A 14,955-nucleotide genomic window follows, 5' to 3' on the forward strand; every position below is an offset into this window, starting at 1 on the left:
CAAATAATCAAACTTAACCACACACTTATAGTTGGATTTTGTTTAGATCATCATCAATAAGAAAAAGTTTGTTTGAGTTAGACCATGTATAATGGAGGTAATTAAAAAGTACCACTATGTCACTATCACGTAGGAGGTGTGCATTCACTTACTAATTTTTCCTCAAACACCCGTAATAGTTTAACTAAAAACAACATTTTTTAATCTACTTATTTAACAAGAATATGAGTGTGGCATTTCGACGGAATGAATATGTAGTTGGTTCCACTATTTGGAGCCCTTTGGCCGCCCAAATTCTTCATGCACCTAATAGTAGTGTGTGGCAGCGGGTTAACATTCATTACACATGGTCTTATAATAAATATTCTTCTTTTAATAATAATGATAATAAAAGAAGTTATACATTTCCTATTTACAATTACGTATGTCGGGGTTTAGAGGCATCTTTTGACTACCACTTCATTTTGGACCACAGCAAAAAGTAGGCTTGCCTTAAACTTGGGTTTTGCCTTTTTGGTCACGTAAATGACATTTTTCTCCTCAAGATCAGGGAATACTTATAATGTTGCGTATAAAGTGGAAAAATATTCGGTCATTTGAGTAACATATAACAAAAGATAAAACTTAGGTTTATTTGAGTAACACATATACTACCACTAGGTCACGGGTCCGGTAAATGATCACAACAAGGACCAGGTTTTGACTATTTCTATGTTTATTTGATTCATAGACTTTTATTAGATTTGTTACATTGAATGTTGATTTGGTTTGGATATGAATGTTATTTCACCTCATGTTGATAGTGTTGCATTGTTATTGCTAGTTTCATATCCCGGCAATCCGATGAACATATATTGGGTTTTAGATTTACAATTAACTAGAACACGGTGTCTATTTTCCTTGCTAATATATAAGATAATTTGATTTTTGCATTGTTTTGACGCAAGTCATGATGCCCTACGTAACCAGTATGCATCTATTTGTGAGGCCTCGATGCCATTTTGTCATGATGGTCTATGATAAAAGGCATGCTGTTATCTTATAACCGGCTTGTATTAGAATTGTGAATGCCTAACGTACGTATTCAAGATGCTTTAAGTTTTTTTTTTAAATTATTTTATGCATAATAACTTGTTATATAAGACAATTTCTTGTGATTATGTTGTATCTAAACATTATACCTACAAAAAACCTATATAAAACCAAGCAAGGGCAAATAAAAAAGAAATAAAAGTTTTAATTGACTAAAGATCTGAATAATCATGAATTAAACATAATAGGAAACAGAAAATCTAAGATGGTGGTAAATTTCGGACTTTAATGTAACGAGACTAAGCATTTACATGACATTAGCTTTTATGATTTTGTTCCAACAAGACATGATGTAACAATATGTACGTGGATGAGGTGGATGAGGTTAACTTGGTCAGGCTAAGACCAGTGGGTGTGGAGTCTTGATCTACGGCGTGATCCTAATCATGACGAGGGACACCACGCCTCTATGGTGTATTGGTGTGGTCCGCGTGCATGGTTGTCTTGTGCGGGTTTTTCACAAGGCGGAAAAAGGTTGGTTAGATGGAGTTCTCGCGAGTTTTCTCTTGATTTTTTCCTATATATACGCATAGTATAGTGATTCTCTAGATTCTAACCGGAGTCGTCTTGGGTGTTTTTTTAATATATGTAGACTAAACTTATGATGAAAGAAATGATCTAACATCATCGTCCTAATGGTTTGCTTGATCATCAAGCACCAAAACTTATGATAAAAACAACACTTTGATGTGAGTATAAAATAAGATAATATAAATCTAAACTCAAGCCAAGAGGTAGATTTGTGACACAAATAGTTATATTATATTGGTTATAAAATATATATACCGTTTACACTAATGTGTTTCATGCCATGCACGTAGTACTATAAGGTTAATTAAACAATTATATTTTGCCATAATTATTACAACAAAGTTACAAACTTAAAAATTATCTGAAAATGATGGATACAAGACACAAGTAAATGCCATTTGAATTTGCCATGTGTTATTGCTTCAAATATATAATATTGAATGATTATATATATGTTTTCAAATTCTGTTTATTTAATATTATCCCACCAATATATATCTCCCTTGTCCCTCCAACTTTTATTTTATACCAAACTTTAAACAAAAAGCCTTCTCCAACTCATACCCATGGAGCAAGATCCAGACTCACCACCCACCTTTTGGTTCCAACCACCACCCGCCACCAATCGCCGCCGTACGCCACCCGTTGACCCGGTGGTTCTCATAATCCTCATCCCAATCCTTGCATTGATCTTGCTGTTTTTCATCCTCCCACCATTTTTAGCTCATACATCACATATTTTAAAACCGGGTTCTGTGAAGTCTACTTGGGACTCTATTAATATTTTCCTAGTACTTTTTGCAATTCTTTGCGGTGTGCTGGCTCGTCAGAATGACGACACAGCACAGAGCAGCGGTAGCAATAATAATAGTAACAGTAATAATAACAGTGTTAACATGTCAGCCCAGTGGGGCCAGTTTTCGGATCAGAAGGGGTTTTCGGGTGGATTGAGAAGAAATAGCAGCTCGTATCCGAATTTGAGGCACGAATCGGTTTGGGAGAACGCTGAGAATCACCGGAATCGCTATTTTGATGATTTTAATGTCGATTTGTATTCGTCGCCCGCTTCTCAGTATTATGAAAACCGTAGACCGCCATCGGCTTCTGGTGACCTTCACCGGCGATCTAGGCAGCCCGAGGCGGATCGGGTTGAAATATTCGATGAGAAGGAGATTGTTGTGGATACCGTAACAACGCCGCCTCCACCCCCTACAGCTTCATTTAGAAGCGTAGGGAAGAATGTAAAGGTCAACGTACCATTGAACGCGGAGGAGGTACGTCGAACTTTACATTCTGATGCGCTAGATCAAATGAGATCCTATCCTTCACCTCCGCCGCTGCGTCCTCCACCACCACCTCAGCCGGTGGCAGAGGTGAGGATGCGTAGATCACGCAACAAACATAAGAAGCTCGAGCGGAAAGTGAGCGACGCTACGAAGGAAATAGCGTCCGCGATATCTTCATTATATGATCATAGAAAAAGGAAGAACAAACGGAAGTTAAGCCACAATATTAATAATAATTCCGGTAGTTCGGATACGTATCCGCCTTCAGTGCATTCCATACAAACGGAATTCGAACGATCGGAACAAACACCAACACCTCCTCCTCCTCCACCGCCTCCGCCTCCTTCGATGTTCCAAAATCTGTTTAAAAAGGGTGGTAAACATAGACGGATACACTCCGTCCATGCAACCGGAACAGTTCCACCGCCTCCTCCTCCGCCTCTGCTTCCGAGTTCAATTTTCAACAATATATTCAAAGTTGGCAAAAGTAAGCGGTTTAATTCGCTTACCAAACCTCCACCTCTGCAGCCTCCGTCTTCAATAATAAAGACGGAGGCCAGAAATTCAACAAAACTTAAGCATTTTAATAAATACTCCACTGCTTTCTCAACACCACCACCTCCACCTCCACCACCACCACCAATGACTCCACCGAGACACACCGTTCCGGTCAAATCAAAACGGCTATCTAAAGAAAGTCCGCCTCAGCCTCGGGCGCCAGTGCCTGAGGCTCCATCGAAATTGGAGCCTCAAAACCACCATTCCACGAGCAAACGCAAACCGCCTCTACCGACGAAAACAAGCAGTTACTATGACCGGGTCGAATTCATGCCGAGTGGTTCACAATCCCCGTTGATTCCAATGCCACCTCCGCCACCACCATTTAATATGTCAGCGATGAAATTCGAGCTTCGTGGTGATTTTGTTAGGATACGGAGCAGTCACACCTCCGTGTGCAGTTCACCAGACCGTGACGACGTTGAATTCTCTTCGACGGTCACGAACGGTGGAAATTTAGCTAGGTCCAGTTCTGTTTCAGAAACCGGGCCCAGTTTTTTTCCCAGCTCTGATGTGAACGCCAAGGCTGAGAGTTTTATATCTAGGCTTAAAGATGAATGGAGAATGGATCAAAAGAAAAACTATGGTAAAGAGAAAATGGGCTAAAGCCCATACCCAAAAGTTAGCCATAGGCCCATATATGATGAGAATATGAGTATTGAGTAATGAGATTGTAAATTGTGCCTCTTTTGATGATTTGGTATCATATTACATGCGATACAAGACTTGGACCGATTTGTAGAGGTTTGGTTTGAAGGGTATTAAGGTAATTTTATGCTATAGGTACCCTTCACAAGGTATGAGGTTTGAAGAGCACTTTTGGCTATACTTTTTATTTTTGACTTAAATGAGTAGAATAAAAACATTATTGTTGGTTGTAATCCGGGAACGACATGGATAGTATTGACATGATTAAAACGAGCTCAATCAAGATGTGATGTTTTTATTTTTTTGACTGGCAAAAAGTTTATATACTGAAGTTATAAAAGGATTCTTGTTTGGAGTATTATGTGGTTGTCGTATCTAGCATCCCATACTTTCCGTTGTTCGTATAATTTAATCTGCGCTTTATAAGAAAACCTGCTAGAAGTATTAATCCTGTTTGGGTGGAGGGAGAAGGAGATCTCTTCCATGGCATCTTAATCTTAGCTATGTGGAGAATTTGGAAAGCCGAAAATGAAAAGAGGTTCGAAGATAAAGAGATAAAGATTGACCACATCTTGGGTGGTATCAAAGCCTTGGGCTAGTTGTGTCTCAAGAATAGATCGAATTTAAAGTCCGTAGAGTGGTTTAAATGGTGTAAATTTGTTTTTTTTAGTTATTGATGCTTTTATCGCCTCGCATGGTTTACGGTGGTTTGCGGGTGGTGTTTGTTGTGAATGAAGTTAAATTTTCGGGAAAAAAAGAGAACTATTAATCTTGTTTGATCTAGGGTTGAGATGATGACAATTTATTAAATAAATTAAAATTAATAGTTTTAATATGAGGGTTAATGGTTTGATTTTTCAAATTTTTGGAATTAACTAATAAAGCTGTAATTCCGCTTTCTCCTATCTAACCATACATAGGCCTATATGGCTTTATTTAACAAAGCAACTTCTAAATCACAACCCTTTTGTGTATCGAAGAAACCCAAAAGAAGATCCAGAGAAAGAAGAACATCTTGATTGTCGATTACACCGTGTTACATACATAGGCGGTAGTTCAATTACACTTGTTTCATGTATCATGTATGTGGCTCATCACATAAAAAGTGATGTAATCTAAACATTTATATGAATTCTATATGATATATAATCACAAGTCACAACATACAAAAGTGATAAAAATATGGTAATGCCTTGTTGGAAAATGGAAAGATCCCTTTTCTTTTCTTCTTAGTCATTTAATGACTTATTGTTATTATTTTTGTCATTTATAAGTAAAGCATTATAATGCTATGGCCTTCTCCAACCTACCATGCTTTTAAAGTGGTCTTACCTTATGTTCACTTTGTTGCCAATTTATATGATCACAAGCATTCAATCATGCAATGTTTCTGAAGAAATACTAAGTTAACCCTGGGTAGATTATAGATAATCTGGGGTTTAAGTAATGTTTCCCACGAGGATGAGGTCCAGCAGAGAAGGTTGTTCTTCAGGGGACCTGCAAAAACAGACACCGTAAGCTCGTCACTGAGAAGGGGGGGGGTTCCTCCTTGTGACCACCCTCCGGCGTGAGAATCAGACTAGATTGCTCTGAATATAAGTGTATATTAAGAGATTGCTAGATAAGATTGAGATATCAGATGATGTCCTTACCATTCCAAGGTGTTGGAGTATTTATAGCCGAAGGTAGGTTTCCTAGAAGGTACAGCCTGCTGAATAGTATTCCTGTTCTACCTATTGTGGACTACGCACAGGCCATGCTGGCTGGTGGATAGGCTATGGCCAACAGTAAAGGTCGGCTGTATACTGTTCCTTTACTGCCGACTACGCACTGTTCCACCAACTGTAGGCTGCGCACGTCCCATCGTAAGGGTTGGTTAGTAGGCAGCGGCTAATAGTGACAAACAGTACTAGAGGGTGCTCCTCCTCGTATTGTTGTCGGTGAGCTGTCACCCTGTGATTGGTTCATGGGCTGCTCTGGTCAAATTGTCTGTTCCGCCCATACCTTAGTAGGTATAGTACGAAAGACCTTCCAGAAGCATACGGACTGGCTCATTTAGGCGGGAGTATTCCCGCCTTGCTCATTCCTTCATGTGACTGCTGAATTAGCGAATGCCTTGTGCGTGTAGCCTTGCTGTTAGTGCGGGTAGCCTTCCCTGATGGCTTGTATCCGCAGCTGCGGGAACAGGCGGGGTACTTCGCTATTGGGAGGCTTTCCCTGCGGGTACAGCTGGCGTACTGCGCGTAAGGTTCTCTAAGCAAGGTGTGTCCTGCTGGAGCAGTTGGTCATTGCGCAGACGTCCCTATTCAAGGTGAGTCTTGCGGGTCCAACTGGGCTCTTCTGGGACCTACCTCTTCAAGTCCCCCCAGTCCAATGTTCTTCTCATGAATTATTAATAAGTGAGGTGAACTTTTGGACTTAGCAAGGGTTTTGAAAAGGGTTTAGTTTTTAGGTTTTCCGTGGTGATTCATCCCGCGGTTTTCCTGATGTCACGCAGAAATTCCCGACTTTTCTGCTTGATCTTTGGGTGTGGAGCGGGTAGGTTTGTAACCTCCTCGCACGTCAGGAGCGTTGAGTCCCACTTGTGTGGATTCTCCATGGGGTCTTGGTAGTTTTCAACATAGTGATCAATTATGCTAAAACCACCAATTCCATCTTGGAGTTTCAAACAATATAGTTCTCGACGTTCCCGTAATGCGGGGATGTTATTCCCGTTTCCGCCAGCATAGCCCAGAAGATCCTTCTTGGTTTGAATTCCCTGCATAGTGCTAAGTATGTGAAGGGTTTTGCCTTGACACTGTACCCGCACTTGTCTTACGGTTACTTTACTTCCAAGGTATTCCTGGCGTCAATTCCCTGCGGGTGCTAAGTATGTGAAGGGTTTTGCCTTAACACTGTACCCGCATCCGTCTTACGGTTAGTTGGTTGCCGAGGAATTCTTGGCTTCAATTCCTTGCAGGTGCTAAGTATGTGAAGGGTTTTGCCTTAACACTGTACCCGCATCTGTCTTACAGTTACTTGGTTGCCAAGGTAAGGGGTATTTCCCCGCTTACTTTTGAATCTTTTTGAATTTTGAATTTTGAAATTCGAAGAGTTGGTGGAAGGATAAGAACAGTCCAAACCTCTGACACGTCGTGCGACGGTTTCTTCTGACTGTGTCAGGACGACTCACCTTGAATAGGGTTTCTTCTGAAGAGGTAGGTCCCAGCAGAGCCCAGTTGGACCCGCAAGACTCACCTTGAATAGGGACGTCTGCGCAATGACCAACTGCTCCAGCAGGACACACCTTGCTCAGAGAACCTTACGCGCAGTACGCCAGCTGTACCCGCAGGGAAAGCCTCCCAATAGCGAAGTACCCCGCCTGTTCCCGCAGCTGCGGATACAAGCCATCAGGGAAGGCTACCCGCACTAACAGCAAGGCTACACGCACAAGGCATTCGCTAATTCAACAGTCACCTGAAGGAATGAGCAAGGCGGGAATACTCCCGCCTAAATGAGCCAGTCCGTATGCTTCTGGAAGGTCTTTCGTACTATACCTACTAAGGTATGGGCGGAACAGACAATTTGACCAGAGCAGCCCATGAACCAATCACAGGGTGACAGCTCACCGACAACAATACGAGGAGGAGCACCCTCTAGTACTGTTTGTCACTATTAGCCGCTGCCTACTAACCAACCCTTACGATGGGCGTGCGCAGCCTACAGTTGGTGGAACAGTGCGTAGCCGGCAGTAAAGGAACAGTATACAGCCGACCTTTACTGTTGGCCATAGCCTATCCACCAGCCAGCATGGCCTGTGCGTAGTCCACTGTTGGTAGAACAGGAATACTATTCAGCAGGCTGTACCTTCTAGGAAACCTACCTTCGGCTATAAATACTCCAACACCTTGGAATGGTAAGGACATCATCTGATATCTCAATCTTATCTAGCAATCTCTTAATATACACTTATATTCAGAGCAATCTAGTCTGATTCTCACGCCGGAGGGTGGTCACAAGGAGGAACCCCCCCCCCCTTCTCAGTGACGAGCTTACGGTGTCTGTTTTGCTGGTCCCCTGAAGAACAACCTTCTCTGCTGGACCTCATCCTCGTGGGAAACATTACTTAAACCCCAGATTATCTATAATCTACCCAGGGTTAACTTAGTGTTTCTTCAGTTTCGTAATGGAAATCACGAACGAACACTTCATAATATTATTACAAAAAGTTCAAACTTCATCATAACAAAAAATATCTTACTGAAGATAATTTATGTTTGGAGTTACAAAATAATTATTATGTAATGTAATGGTGGAATAAGAGCCTTTTTCACTTTTGATCATAATGTAACTTTTTTATTTGCTTTAACTCTCTTCCGACATTAGTTACATTTTATAAGAAAGCATCAACATTAAATATGGAGTGGGCCGATGATTTAAAGTTGAAACATTTTTAGCTTGGGTAGGCTTCATACGGTCATACGTTGTCTTTTCCTCATGGGCTGTGGCCCTACTAAAGTATACATAAAAAATCCACTCCTATAAGTAGGTTTGTAAGTGTGAGCGAAAATAAACCATAACCGAAAATCAAACTATTAATAAAAAAATTAACCATAACCACACAAAACCAACGGTTATGGTTAAGTGAATAAGATTAACCGACAATTCAGTTATGATTGCTGTTAACGTGTTATCATTAACTGAACCGTACCTTGTATGTGCACGTTTTCCTAAATTTATACCTTAATCTTTAATTGCGAACTTTTAATTTTTTGTTGCAACGGAATATAATATAGTTTGAAACATCATAACTAACTCAGATTGGCATATTTCAGCTTCAAAGTTTCATAATTGAACAAATAAATAAATAACTGAATAATTAACCAGACTTAACTGAGTTCGGCCAATAACCGAACTATAGTTAACCGAACATTCAATTATGGTTATGACTAAACAATTTTTTTATAAATGAAGTTCGGTTATAATTATTGTTAATCTTCCATATAACCAAACTAAAAGGACTTTACAAACCAACCGTAGTTGTAAGTTGTAACACACAAATACAATATGAAACCGATTCATTAATTAATTATTATAAGAAAAATAAGTAAATAGGATACAAATCTGTGCAATAATATCGGAAATAAATAATATTAATAACATTATGCGTTTTATTTTTAAATAATAAAAAGGAATATTTCTAGCACGATCTTCACCAAAACAAATGGACCTTATTAATTCCCTGTGTTACATGTGTATTATTATTCCAATATCTTTTCGTTTTATAGAAGATCGAATTATTCTATAACTCTAATTCTATTATCTGATTTTAAGAGAAATAATAAATAATAAATTAAGCCTACACCACACCACACCACCACTTCATCATCCTCTCAAACACAAAAATATGTCTTGTTCTCCGACCACCACCTTCTTCCGTCAACTACCACCGTTTAATAGCCACCGGTCATCAACAACCACCACCGTCAATTGCACTAGTGTCACCACCTCGAACAACCGCCTAACCATCCCTCCTTTGCTACCATTCTCCGCTAAGTACGTCCCATTCAACGCGGTCACCGACGAATCCTACTCGCTAGATGAAATCATCTATCGGAGTCGGTCCGGTGGATTGTTGGACGTCCAACATGATATGGACGCTCTGAAGCAGTTCGATGGAAAATACTGGCGCTCGTTGTTTGACTCGCGTGTTGGACGGACCGCATGGCCGTATGGATCGGGCGTGTGGTCGAAAAAGGAGTGGGTGTTGCCGGATATCGACAACGACGATTTCATAAGCTGTTTCGAAGGTAGTTAAACTCTTAAGTGTGTGTAAATAATGCGCAATTGTGTGATTGTTTATATTGATAATTGTAACTAATGTTTTATAACATAGCGAGTTAATACCAGGACCGGCTCCAAGAAAACAAAAAAGATTTTAGGCGTTAAGTAAAAGGAGTCTTTGTTGTGTTTAAACAATTTAAATATGATATGTGCTCACTTGGTTATAATTTAGGTTGTGTAAAAAGCTTTTGTATAAAAATAAAATTAAAAACGTTTCAAATGAGACTAGAACCAGTAACCTTTTCCTTTCGGTTGAGAGTAATACCATTTGCTACTAGACCAAGCTAGTGGTTATGTAATTTAGTTTAAACACTAAATACACATATTGTTTTAATAAAAATACATATAATTTAAAAAAAAAATCCGGGCCTAGCGGGGTGTCGGGCCTGTGGCCGTCGACCACCCCGCCACGCCTTATGGCCGGCCCTGGTTAATACTGTTAGGCCTACTCATCGAGCCTATGATAATAATAGGTTAGTATTTTGTTTATCAATTTAAGGATTAAATTACTTGGTAAACATCGAGTCAATAACTTGGAAACAATGAATTTATTTATCTATTAGACCATAATAGACCACCCGTAGCGGGGTGTTTCCCCTCCTCAAATCTCCCCCACAATGCTCGGAACATCGCCCTTGGGCGTTTTGGCCTTCGAAAACTCTCCCAGCGTTTTGTACACAACGCTGGATGAAGAAAATGGTGGGGCCAAAGAGAGACACCAGCCAATGAACATGGGCGGTGGGGGCGTTTTGGCGTTTTCCACTACTGGAGTACTAGTGTTCTTACTTATTTAGTTTTGTTTTTACTATTTAGAATTTGAGAAATTTTTTATTTTATTCTAGTCTAATTAGTATATATATCCGAGCGTGTGGGTTATATCAATGTATTGTAATTTTCAAATTAAATGAAAGTTTATAGAAATCAAGCGTATGATTAAATTTTTTTTTTGTGTGTATCAATTCCGGGATCCAATATTTCAAGCACGTAACCAGTTAACGCATGTTTACATAATGCTACCTTTAACATTTGACTAATTACATTTTGTCTATTAGGTTTTTTATTCTAGTTTAATTAGGTTTTCAAATTTGACTGGTAACTCCAACCTGTTCTGGGCGGAGCTATACGGGAAACATAATCTCGGAATGAACGATTTATGGGTGAAACACTGCGGTATAAGCCACACAGGCAGCTTCAAGGACTTAGGCATGACTGTTTTAGTCAGCCAAGTTAACCGTCTCCGTAAAATGAACAAACCGTTGGTCGGTGTTGCTTGCGCGTCAACCGGAGACACCTCCGCGGCTCTATCTGCATACTGCGCAGCCGCGGGAATCCCATCGATAGTATTTTTACCCGCAAACAAAATCTCAATGGCGCAGTTAGTTCAACCGATAGCTAACGGGGCATTTGTTATAAGCATGGATACCGATTTCGATGGTTGCATGAAGCTGATTCGGGAAATAACGTCGGAATTACCGATTTATCTTGCGAATTCGTTAAACAGCTTGCGGTTAGAAGGCCAGAAAACGGCTGCGATTGAGATTTTGCAACAATTCAACTGGCAGGTAGTGTTTCTCTTATTTTTGAACGAAAAATTATTACACCATTTTTTATATTTATTTTTGTCCACTATGGGACGAAAAGCTTTTTGGTACAAATGTCAGGTACCTGACTGGGTAATTATTCCAGGTGGAAATCTAGGTAACATTTACGAGTTTTACAAAGGTTTTAAAATGTGCAAAGAATTAGGACTAGTCGATCGAATTCCACGGCTCGTTTGCGCTCAATCCTCAAATGCGAATCCGCTTTACCTTTACTACAAATCCGGTTGGGACAACTTTACTCCCCTAAAAGTGACGACAACATTCGCTTCGGCTATTCAAATTGGTGATCCGGTTTCGATAGACAGAGCGGTGTATGCATTGAAGAACTCGGGTGGAATAGTTGAGGAGGCTGCGGATGCGACGGGTATGTTAGTGTGTCCTCACACTGTGGTGGCACTGGTGGCATTGAAGAAACTGCGCGAGAAAGGGGTGATTGCGAAAACGGATAGGACGGTGGTGGTAAGTACCGCGCATGGGTTGAAGTTTACGCAAGCGAAAATCGATTATCATTCGAAGGATATTGAAGGAATGAGTTGTAGGTTTGCGAACCCGTCGGTGGAGGTTAAGGCGGATTATGGAGCTGTTATGGATGTGCTTAAGAAGTATCTTAGCAAGGTTTCATAGTGCTTAATGAGGTGATTAGATGTTACAAAAGTTGTACAAAAGAAAATAAACAAAGGGATGCGAAGTTGTGTTTTTGATTTTATGTAAAGCTGGTAAACCTTAATTTTTGTTTTATTTTGAAGACATCAACTTACCATATTGAATTATTAATGTTACTTTTGTTATAATAAAATTGTTTTGTGCAACTTATAACTCCAGACTTTCTCTCTAAAAGGCACGTGTTTCTATAAAGTGAGCTAGTCACGTATTGATAAAATTGTTAGCTAATCGAAGTGTGTTGTACACGTTAATTAACTACCTTGTTATTGTGTCGTGGGTTAGTTTACTTGTGACGAGTTAAATAAAGTGGTGTCACTAGATAGGAATCGTTTCACTAGTCACTAGGGCCATCTTCGAAAATCCCTCAAAGTCATGGGGCTCAGGACAAACATAAAAATGGGCCACACATTGAACCAACACACATATATAGCCTTACAGGCCACTCATAAAGACAAACTTGAGCATAAAGACAAGCTCGTTTAATAAGAAAATCCAAGCCTTAACTTCACTTATCGAACTCAAGTTGGCATAGAGGCTAAACAATAATATACATATATTCATTCACATAATAGTTATTATTTTATATAAATTTAAATAAAACTAGTTATAAATATACAAGTAAACCATGATATAAGTATAAGAAAAATGAGTAAAGCTCGCGCTTGAAAAAATAATAAGCTCGAGTTTGTAATACACTTAGAAGAAATTCAGGTTCTAGCTCTTTGTTATTATTGTTTTGTCAAAAAGGGAAATATATGATGTTTTGTCCATTAATGGTACTTCACTTGGAGGGTATACTACAAAGATTCGTTCGGACAAATACAGTAGGGGACATTTTTCCTACAACCACTCACTGCAATTTTAATACGGATAATGATATATTTATAAGCTTTTTAGTTGTACGAATAAGACATGTTAATTAAAAAAGTGTGGTATGTGTTTTTTTATTTTCTTAAATAATTGAAATTAATATGTTAGAGTTTATAATTTTCTCTTATTTGTATATGAAACTTGAAACTATTTTATAGTTATGACATATAGAGTAGTTAAAAGAGTCGTATTTATGTTTGATCCCTGTGTTAAACGCTTTGTTTATAACATGTTAATTGTTAAACCTGTTTATGATTAAATGATTAATTGCTAATGGGCCGTTAACTGTCTAGCTAGTAACAGCCCATCAACAATTAATCATTAAAGGCCCAGTGCAACACTCTTTACCTGGCAGCTCAGTATATCAACCCATTAGCAACACACTAATCAACAATATCATCAGCAGCCCATATGACCCAACTTCAGCAGCCCATTAACAGCAAAGGAGCCACTAGCAGTCGGCAATGCCAGCAACAAGCAGTCGTTAGCCCATTAAGCAACAATTTCAAATTGCTATGTATTTGACCAAGGTTTTCTTAACCGGTCCCAACAACGAATCGGGCGTCAAATTGGTTAACCGGTAAAACCAACTTGACCAACCGAAACAAACTATATTAAATTAGAATATTTAAATACTATATTAAATTAAAATTTTAATAAACAGTGTGTTTACTTTACTCACATTTAAACAAAGCAAAATAAATGTATTGATTTCTTATGAAAAAAAAAAACGAAAACATAAAGAAAAATCAAAGTATTTAAAAGAGTACTAAACTACTAAAGTCATATATGCAAATATAATAAAATACTAATATCATCTTTAACGAGTTTTAAGTATATTTATATAATCGTAAGAGATTTTAAGTTCAAATATTGCAAGCTACATAAAAAGACTCTTTAACAAAGGATAACGCCCAATATAATGCCTCTTTTGTATGGATTTGTCACGCGACATAAGTCTCTGATTTGTTAGACCGGTTAAAATTTATATAAAACAAAAACAAAGAAAAGAAAGAAAGAAAAAATCCTTTTTTCCAATGTCTATATTATAAAATTGTTGGTCAACATCTTCTAAATTTCAAATAATCTAACCTGTTAATTTTTTAAGATAATAATCTAAACCCTCTTAAATTATTAATAGTTGATTTGGTTCCTTCGCTATTATTTTCTAAAGCTGACACCTCGTCTATTTTTTTAAAAACATTAGATAACACATGATATACGTGAATTGATTTGATTGGTTACAATAATCAAACCATAACCAACCCTACCTATATACCCCGCCTTGATGCAACCCATCCTCTCAAATTAATAATTCTACACAATAATGCATTGTTATATATTTCATTTCATTTTTTAAATGGGCACATGATATTTTTATCTTTTGAAAAGTAAAAGAAAACATAAAGTATGATGTGAAATGAAAGAAAATGGAGGATAGATTTAATATAACAAATGATGATGATAGAAATAAAGACATTGTTAAAATATAAATATTAGAAGTCATTGTTGACCATAACAAAGCCCTACTTGCGGTGCGCGCATATAACGTATATATGTGTGAACCCTCAGGTGGGCAAAAGTGAAATTGCACTAATTTTGACGTTATTTTACTAATCTCGTGAAAATAACGTTAAAAGTGGCGGAAGGTTAATCAGGCATCATGTAGTGGCGTTGATAGCTGAAAGACAAGGGTACATGCACCAATCGGCCGGTGTGCCAATGGCTGAGTGTCATGTGCCTTATGTCTAAGGCTTGATACAAAACTACTTTCGAGCCGGGGGTCTCACCGGAAGTAGCCTCTCTATATTAGAAATCATCTCAACCGTCTGAAAATGTTATTCCCTAGAAAGCATATTGTTGCGTTCAGAATATATTTACAT

General features: G+C 38.6%; 2 protein-coding genes across 2 annotated transcripts; both read left to right on the forward strand.

Annotated features, from left to right (window-relative positions):
* Positions 1-2,189: 2,189 nt before the first annotated feature.
* Positions 2,190-4,073, forward strand: LOC143541734 (uncharacterized). The gene has a single exon (XM_077034476.1). The coding sequence runs from the start codon at positions 2,190-2,192 to the stop codon at positions 4,071-4,073; it is 1,884 nt and encodes a 627-aa protein (XP_076890591.1).
* Positions 4,074-9,501: 5,428 nt separating this feature from the next.
* On the forward strand, positions 9,502-12,240 carry LOC143541782 (threonine synthase, chloroplastic-like). The gene is made up of 3 exons (XM_077034511.1): positions 9,502-9,903; positions 11,030-11,500; positions 11,600-12,240. The coding sequence occupies exons 1-3, from the start codon at positions 9,502-9,504 to the stop codon at positions 12,161-12,163; spliced, it is 1,437 nt and encodes a 478-aa protein (XP_076890626.1). The 3' UTR covers positions 12,164-12,240.
* The last annotated feature ends 2,715 nt before the right edge of the window (positions 12,241-14,955 follow it).

The sequence above is a fragment of the Bidens hawaiensis genome, unplaced genomic scaffold (genome assembly GCF_021521415.1).
Source record: "Bidens hawaiensis isolate Kalapana, Puna unplaced genomic scaffold, B.hawaiensis_p1.1 tig00012646_1, whole genome shotgun sequence".
Taxonomy (NCBI): Eukaryota; Viridiplantae; Streptophyta; class Magnoliopsida; order Asterales; family Asteraceae; genus Bidens; species Bidens hawaiensis.

Coding starts and splice junctions, on each gene's coding strand:
- LOC143541734 (XM_077034476.1), top strand. CDS start 2,190: ATGGAGCAAGATCCAGACTCACCACCCACCTTTTGGTTCCAACCACCA.
- LOC143541782 (XM_077034511.1), top strand. CDS start 9,502: ATGTCTTGTTCTCCGACCACCACCTTCTTCCGTCAACTACCACCGTTT. Junction 9,904..11,029: donor ATTTCATAAGCTGTTTCGAA/GGTAGTTAAACT, acceptor TCAAATTTGACT/GGTAACTCCAACCTGTTCTG. Junction 11,501..11,599: donor TGCAACAATTCAACTGGCAG/GTAGTGTTTCTC, acceptor TACAAATGTCAG/GTACCTGACTGGGTAATTAT.